Source organism: Quercus suber, unplaced genomic scaffold (genome assembly GCF_002906115.3).
Source record: "Quercus suber isolate HL8 unplaced genomic scaffold, Cork oak 2.0 scaffold_307, whole genome shotgun sequence".
Classification (NCBI taxonomy): domain Eukaryota; kingdom Viridiplantae; phylum Streptophyta; class Magnoliopsida; order Fagales; family Fagaceae; genus Quercus; species Quercus suber.
This window is the reverse complement of record NW_027069763.1, coordinates 35,007-43,823: the sequence shown is the minus strand read 5'-3', so window position 1 is coordinate 43,823 and position 8,817 is coordinate 35,007. Positions and strand designations below refer to the sequence as shown.

General features: G+C 33.7%; 1 protein-coding gene and 1 long non-coding RNA gene across 2 annotated transcripts; one reads left to right on the top strand and one right to left on the bottom strand.

Moving 5' to 3' along the window:
• Positions 1-110: 110 nt before the first annotated feature.
• LOC136071392 (uncharacterized) lies at positions 111-1,337 on the bottom strand. Its single transcript, XR_010632678.1, has 3 exons — positions 911-1,337; positions 465-542; positions 111-191 (listed from the first exon to the last, which is right to left on the bottom strand). It is a non-coding gene; the product is annotated as an uncharacterized LOC136071392 (long non-coding RNA).
• A 5,407-nt stretch (positions 1,338-6,744) lies between these two features.
• Positions 6,745-7,215, top strand: LOC136071383 (dehydration-responsive element-binding protein 1A-like). Its single transcript, XM_065782601.1, has one exon. The coding sequence runs from the start codon at positions 6,745-6,747 to the stop codon at positions 7,213-7,215; it is 471 nt and encodes a 156-aa protein (XP_065638673.1).
• Positions 7,216-8,817: the final 1,602 nt, after the last annotated feature.

Below are 8,817 nucleotides of genomic sequence, written 5' to 3'. Positions count from 1 at the left end.
AAAGAAAACAGGTACTGGCTTTGTAATAAGCATCATCAGCAACAACTATGATGAAGACACAAAAAAAGAGGATATAAAAAATTCTTAGATTAACAACTTTATGTGTTATATCATACATTTACCAACAGTAAATTAGGAAAAAGTACTGTACCTCCTCTATCAAAATTATCCGTTGACTGCAAATGAGTAACCTGCATGCAAAATTTCCTTAGCAACTGAAAAGAATAGAGGATTTTAGTCAATTTGAGATGTCTAATCTCCTTAATGAGAGAAAAGAGATAGTGTTTGTTTAATTTTTCTAATGATCTTTTTGTCTACACTTTTCCGTATAAAATACAGCCATGATAAAGAGCATAACTAAAAAAGGGAAAAATTGAAGAGAAACAATATATAAGAAGGCAGATAGAGTGGTTACATACTAAACCGGTGTGGGTTTTTAAAAGTTAACATTTGTAAAAACTTACCTTTCAAAATTTTTGGTACTCATTCTAATGCAATGCCTCAATCACTATGATCTGTGAACTGTAGCCTATGTATCGCAACTGCAGGGGAGAAAATTAAATTTTAATTTTAATTTTTTAATAAAAAGCACTCAAATAACTTGACAAAAACGAACAAAGAGAACATCAGAAACAAAAACATAGAAAGAAGGAATGCAATAAATACCAATTGTAAAAAAAAAAACAACATAAATAAAAAGTCATGCATGTTGATTTTAAATAGATCCCAAAACGAATGCAACCCAAATAGGCAAAAACGAAACAAAATATGAAATTGAAATTCATGAAAGCAAACCTAAGAAGACAATAGGGTAAGAAATTAAACCAAATCTAACCCGTCTATTTACATAAATTAAACAAAACTACAGATAACCAAAATACCTAAATCATAACAAATCAAACCAAAATACCTGAATCATAAATAATGCCCAAATGATTCTCCCAAAAAAAACCCCACTTTCTAAAATTAAAAACAGAACTTATGGGCGGCAGCCCTAACGGTGATGACAGAACTTGTATGGCACCCCTCAGATTTATCTTTCTATCTCTCACATCTACTGGTTATTCAAACTTGTTGTCTCTTTGTCGTCCTCTCTCCTTCTGTATCGGCTTATTCCAAACAGTTATTAAAAGAATCTTCAAACGATGTAACGATCATTCTCTTGTGTCTCTAAACTGTCTTGGTGGCAGAGATCTGAGTGGGCAAGTTCACACTCTATTGCAGAGAAGATCGGCAAGGAAGGTTTTTTGTTTTGGCCGTTTGTGTTTAACGAATGGAAATAGCAGATGCTTTTGTTTTTAAACTTTGTGGAATGAAATGCTAACATTTGGTTTTGAGTTTTTTATATTTATAGTTGAGAGGCTTTCAAACGCCGTAGAAGTAAAAGTTAAAATTTTTAGAATACTGAAACGGTGTACCGTGCGTGTCTTTTAACTTAAAACTCTCCTAGAACGTTGCACCATGCGGGTCTTTTAAAGAATAAATCTACACGTGTCAGCTTTTTAAGGGGTCATTTTGCCTTACGTGTCAGCACCTGGTAAAAGTTTCTGCTATTATATATAGTATATGATTATTTTATTGATCGATGTGGGCCCATGTGTTGTTTCATGACCCAGCCAATTCAAATATGCAAATTTTAAATTTGGCTTTCAAACCGTAACTGAAAGAGACTCTGATATTATGAGAGAGCTCTGATATCTGTTAGAGAGAAAATCTAGAAGAAGAGGAAATAGAAAAACTGAATTCAATATATCAAATAGATTACATCAGATTCCCTATTATATAGGGACCTTAATCATAACAGATTTGTAACTAACTACTCTAACAGAATTCATACACGTGGCCCTTATTATAACTAATCCTATATTTAACTAGTGATGCTAAACTACATACAGAATTACAATAACAGCTGCAAGACTACAAGTCGTTTTAAGCTTCTATATTAATAGAATCAGTATCCTTGTGACCACTTAGTGATAGGAAACATTGTATTCATTATTGATATATATATATATATATATATTTGATGATGTTGTTATCACATTTCACCTATCTCTCCATGTGTTGTTTCTTTTTTCTCTTTATACACATATTTCTTATTTATTGTATGCAATCTTTTATTTCTGTTCACATTAAGATGTCGTGATGAGTTTTGTTTAAAATTTTTCAGAAATATAGGTTGTCAAAATCTTCCATGCCATGAACTCTTTTCTTGCAAAGGTTTTCAAGAGTTTGTGTTAGGGTAGATTTTATTGTATTTAACAAGTGATTATGAGTTGAGTAATTTACGACTTCTTTCATATTTCATTTGCTGTAGTGGTTTTGTCACGGATTACCAAAGGGGGAGATTATTAGGACATATGTGGAACATGTTATGAACATATGTTATATAGAATTGGCTAATCTTTTGACAAAATGCACTTTACTTATAATTGGGTAGATCGAGGATGTGTTTAATACTTCAAGGAACAAGAGTTTAAGTCCAAGTATTGAAGCCATGCAAATCTTTCCAAGAATCAAGTGAAGAAGTGTTGTTCATTAAATCTCGACAGATGTATCTATCGAGATTTAATATTTGAAACTTGATAGATAGTTCGACAAATGTATCTATTGAGAATTATGAAATTTAGATTTCTAGATCTGTTTTTTACGCATATCTTAGCTATGTGTTTAGGTTTTATTTTCTCATAACCCTGACATTTATAAGGATTATTTTAAGGGCCATCATGAGGTTGTTGCACTTGTTGTTACATGCATATTATGACTAGAGACAATCTCCCATAGTTCATCTTTCTCTTGAAGAAGCTGCTGCATTTGTATGCCGTAGAGTTTTGAAATCAAGGAGCTTCTCGATTGTCATCTTATGGATGAATTGAAGAACTTTGTAGCCAACATCCCTCTCAAGTTGGTGTGTTAGTCATGTATTGGGATCCGTGTATAGATTAGTTAGTCATGTACTTGGAGCCGTGCATTGAAAGGAGAGATTGTCATTATATTACAAGTCCAATTGTGTATTGGGGTAAGAGTTCAACTATAGGTTAGTATAAGGTATTAAGATTCTTTTACTTGTAATCGCTTGTTTTGATAATAATGGATTCTTAAGATTGGTGACTTTAAATTCACGCGGTGGGGTTTTGCCTCGGTAGTTTTCCCCATTTGTAAACAAATCACCTGTGTCAAATTTAATTTCCACTGCATTTAATTATTTGGTGATTCGTTTATGCTACCACGTGTATTGCATGTTAAATTGTCATAATTAATTCACTTGGCTAATTAATTTGTTAATTTGCCCAAGAGGTCAATACATTCTTGGCCTATCAGTATTGAAGGAAACGCATGTTCCTACTGGTATTACCAATTCCTCATTCAACGGTATGGTATCGTTGGTCTTGGCCACCAACCAAGTCTCATTTTCAGATGATGAGTTTCCTCTAGAAGGAAAAGGTCATACCTTGACCATGCATATCGTAGTCAAGTGTGAGGACATGATTGTCACAAGGGTATTAATCAAGGTATACTACCCAAAAACTAACTGCTTAGTTTCTGTTCTATCAAGAGAGTATTATGTGTGCTTTCTTCAGGTTTTCGTGACATCAGTTGGTATAGAACGTTGACATACATTAGTCTGATGGCTAACCAGTGAGACAGTGACCAACATAACAATGACAGTGGTGACGATGTCAACAACCCAGTCCTCACTAGGGCTGAGTTCCTCGAGTTTCGTATAGAGGCTCATGATGAGAATCAACAATTTCGTGAAAAGAGTCAAAGAATTATAAGCGAAATCAAGCAAATGATTGCTACTCTTCTTGCTAGGAAATCATCTCACAACAACAATGATCAATATATTTAATGGCGCACTCCTAACTGCAAGAAAATTCTATTCTTTGACGGAGATATGTGTAAGTTAGATTTTATTGGTTGACTTCTTGATTTGGAAGAGTATTTTAATTTTTGGAAGATTTGTGATGAAGAAAAAGTGCGGTTTGCATCTAATAGATTAGATGATGAAGCAGAGGAATGGCGGGAAGATATTCAAATCAATAGAACATGATGAGGTAAGCATCCAATCTGCTCTTGGCAAAGAATGAAAAGGGTATTAATTGATTTATGGTTTCCTTTTGACAATTATGATATACTAGATTATACAAGTGTTAACTATAAATCTGTATATTCATATGAAAAGCAATATGTTCAAAACATGGAAGGTTAAGTACCACAAAACGTAAATTATCATAGTCAAGTCCATGTGTGTAAAGGAAAGAGTTTGAGGGTTGAGAAGAAGAAGCCTATTTCTAAAGAAACTTTTGAAGTGGTTAAAAAAGATCAAGACTTGCAACAAGTTATTGAATTGAAGACTGAAGAAACCACTTGCCAAAAACTTGATTAAGAGCTTAAAGAAAAGAAGGTTGAGTTGATTGTGGATAATGATAGAAATCAAGAGATTGCAATTGTTGAGAATATTATGGAAGATCCAATTGAGATTAAATATGAGAATAAGTCTACAACTCACAATCCTCAGATTTTGGTTGATTTGTTGAAGATGACTACACAATATGTAGATTTTCTTGGAATAGAAAATTTTAATTTTATTATCAGTCATTTGTTGATTGATATTGCAAATAAATTGAAGGTAGATGAGAATAAATTTTATGCTACACTTTATGAAGAATTCAAGTTTCAAAACCGGATCAAATCATTAAAGGATTCAAAATATTTGTTTATTTGGAGTGGAAGATTTCAGATTTCGACCATCAACTCGAGAATGAGTTTGTTTCAAGTGGAGGGGTCTAATGTTGGACACAGTTTAATATTTAATTTTTGTAATTATTTAACTTTAGTATTGTTATGTAATTTTTGTTATATTAGGTTTAGGTGATTTATATCCTTGTTTTAGGTGTTTTTAATGTTTTTTTTAGTCAAATTAGGGTTTTATGCTTTCGTAGTTGTCTTAGGGTTTGCTAGCCATCTTAGAGTTTCTAGTTGCCTTAGGTTTTCTTTTTACTATTTAAATACATTGTTGCCTCCAAAGGCAATTCAGTATTCATATTATTAATAATAAAAATATAGACTTTTGTCCAATTCTTTCTCTAGTGGATTCCAATTTATCACCTTGTGGGTTCAAGTAACTCCTCGTGGATTCGAGGTTTACTATCTAGAAACTAACAGCTTAGTTTTTGTTCTATCAAAAGAGTATCGTGTGTACTTTCTTCAAGCTTCCGTGATATCAACATATGTGCTATGCAGCACATATTTTGAATTTGGTTGTTCTAGAGGATTTAACTATAATTATTAGATGGTATTGAGAAGATATACGGTGGTGTATCGTTTTGGACACAATTTCACCAAAAACAACATAAACTTTTGAAAAATTATTTTGCTAGTCACATAATATTGCAAGTACTAAGGAATTGGTTCTTGATTGTAGGATTCATTGGAACNAATGGATCCGGAGCTTGATCATCATCATTGATGAAGTTAATCATCGAATATGCTACCAAGATCACTTCAATCTGGTGTTTCCACACCATATAGTTGTTGTAATCAAGCTTCACAGTAGCCATACTTGCCATATTTGACAGTAGTAGCAACGAAGGATTGACACCATGAGTGATCGAAGAACTCGTGGTTGATCCTGTTGTTGCAGAGGATGAAGACGATGAAGAATTTGCAGAAGACGCCATTGTTGGCTCTGATACCATGAAAGAGACTCTGATATTATGAGAGAGCTCTGATATCTGTTAGAGAGAAAATCTAGAAGAAGAGGAAATAGAAAAACTGAATTCAATATATCAAATAGATTACATCAGATTCCCTATTATATAGGGACCTTAATCATAACAGATTTGTAACTAACTACTCTAACAGAATTCATACACGTGGCCCTTATTATAACTAATCCTATATTTAACTAGTGATGCTAAACTACATACAGAATTACAATAACAGCTGCAAGACTACAAGTCGTTTTAAGCTTCTATATTAATAGAATCAGTATCCTTCTTTACAGTAACAAACGTTAACAGCTCTCATTTATTACAATGAGCTGGAAGTTCAAATGAGGTAGGCAAATTTTAATGTGTTGGCATGTTCCTATTGGCTGGGACTACAAGGTCAGCATGCTGACCTTGTAGTCCGGGACTAGACAATAACAAGTTGCAAAATAAAGTAAAATGGGCAAGTATTGGTAAAAAAAAGGATTCGATAATGTCTTGACTATGTTATGCTGAATTTGATACCTATACAGCATATACAACCAAATATTCTATTCAGTATAGAGAGTAGAAACACACTCTCACACGCATAACACATACTACGTTTTTGCCACGGCAAAACTATGCCCAATCACTTTCACTCAAAATCTTGAACAGGACAAATTTTCCACGTGTCACCATACAATACCCCCAATTCACTTGGCTCGAAAAGAAAATCAATTGTTACAAATATCCTATTAGCAACAAATATCTTCCATTCCAAATTACTTCACAGCCTGGCAACTTATCACAATAAGCGCGGCTACATATCACAATCAGCGCGTCGACTTATCACACTCCAAGTTCTTTCCTTAGCGTTTTGTACAAGTCCTAACGTCTGTATATATATGTCCAACTCTCATTCTTCTTAGTTCTTACTCCCTTCAACAAACACAAACTCCACTTTGCTTACTTATATCTACTGCTCCTACTTCAATATACAAACTAACTAAACTCAAAGTACTGAGAAACAAAGAGTTTTAAGACATACATGGATGTCTTAAGACATTTCTCAGACCCACAATATCTAATGGGGTCTGATATTTCGTCCTCGGGGTCAGAGAGTGACAATGCTCGCATGTTCAACTTGTCAGACGAGGAGGTCATGTTGGCTTCGAAGAATCCTAAAAAACGAGGTGGGAGAAAGAAGTTCAAGGAAACAAGACACCCAGTGTACCGCGGAGTAAGGAGGAAGAATTCAAGAAAATGGGTATGTGAAGTGCGTGAGCCAAATAAGAAGTCGAGAATTTGGCTTGGGACTTTCCCCACCGCAGAAATGGCGGCGCGTGCACATGATGTGGCAGCAATTGCGCTCCGCGGCCATAAAGCGTGTCTCAATTTTGCGGACTCAGTATGGAGGCTTCCAGTTCCGGCATCGGCAGCAGCGAAGGATATTCAGCGTGCGGCATTGGANTCTTTTTTTAGGGTTCTAATGGGTTTTAAATTTTGGCTTATATGGTAAAGGGGATTTTTTAATAGAAAGGGCAGAGGTGGGTAACGGGGGTCTAACGGAGGCCACCTCAGGTGGGTTAAGTGACAAATTTTAAACCACGGTGAGCACTATTAAAAAGGGCCAAACACAAGTGGGTTAACTGCAATTTCCCTAAATATTATAGATAAAACCACCCTAAATTTGATTATCTTTTTCTAACTAACCAAGCTAATCACTTTATTGCTTCTCAAAAAAAAAAAAAAATCTAATCACTTTTATTTTCATTTTATTTTTTAAAACACCATCTTAAATTCAAATTTTAAGGCCCGAAGGCATGAGCAAGCATGACTAGTGTTGAATTGAAGGAGCCCAAAAAAGATGGCTGCAGTTTGAGTGTTTGGATCAAGGGAGTCAATACGTACGCGGAGGCTGTACCGGTTGCCCAACGGTACGATATATTTCGGATACCGGTCATACCGGTGTACCGTTTCGGGTTTAGCGCTATTTTTATATTTATAAATAAAAATAAATAAATAAATATATATATATATATATGTATGTGTGTGTATATATATTATAATAAATATAAAAGCTTACCATAAAACATTTTCTCAATTCAGAACTAATTATTCATGATTTTATACTTTAGTATCAATTAAAAGAAAAAGAAAAAAACACAATATAAAAAATAGAAAACTTAAAAGTTATCATTGCATACTAAGAAAACAAATAATACTAATAAGTTAATACAAATAAGTTACCATTCTGCCCTAAAAAAAATTTAAAAATTACAAAACTTAAAAAAAAAAAAAAAAAAACTGTTTTCTGTACCGGCCGGTATTGCCCGAAATTGGCCGGTACGGCCGGTACATGGCCGGTACGGCTGGTATTTAAACCGGTACGAAACGTTGATGTTTCGATACCGGTATGCAGCCGGTACGGCCGGTACCGGTACGGTATCGACCACCTTGGTTTGGATATGGCAAAAGCCATATTGTATTAAATTATATTCCATTTTCCATAATGTATAAGAGGTTGCGTTAATGGGGCACCTCACGGTGCCCGTTGACAGCAATTTTTTTGGGACCTTTTTTCGTAATTTTTTTGCCTTTTTATGTCATTTTTTTTTCTAGTTTTATAAGTTGTGGAGCCAGCTTTATAGAGAGAAAAAAACATATTAAAATTAACTGTAGAGTTATTTTTATGTCTTTTTTTTTATTGATTTTTTTTTTATTCTGTGGGATCCATATTAGGAAAACCTTAACAAACACTGCACAGTACTTATTAACATTTTCCATGTATAAATACATGATATATTTGCAAAATAAGTTTGTACTTTAATATTTAGTCTACCTTTTGGGGCATTTACATAAATCTAAGAAAGAAAGTTACTCAAATGTTTTATTTTCATTTTATTTTTATTCTTTCTTTCAAATTTCTAAGAAGAAAAAAAAAACCACACATTTTTGTCTTGCATACTAGTTCAGCTGAAAAAGGAAGTCATGAAGCAAAATTAGGCCACAAAACTCCCAATTCGTAGAGAGAGAGGGAGTAATATTATAGATTCTTCATTCTTGTTGTAATAAATAGAGAGAGAAGAGGTGTATCAATAATATTAAAAAAAAAAAAAAA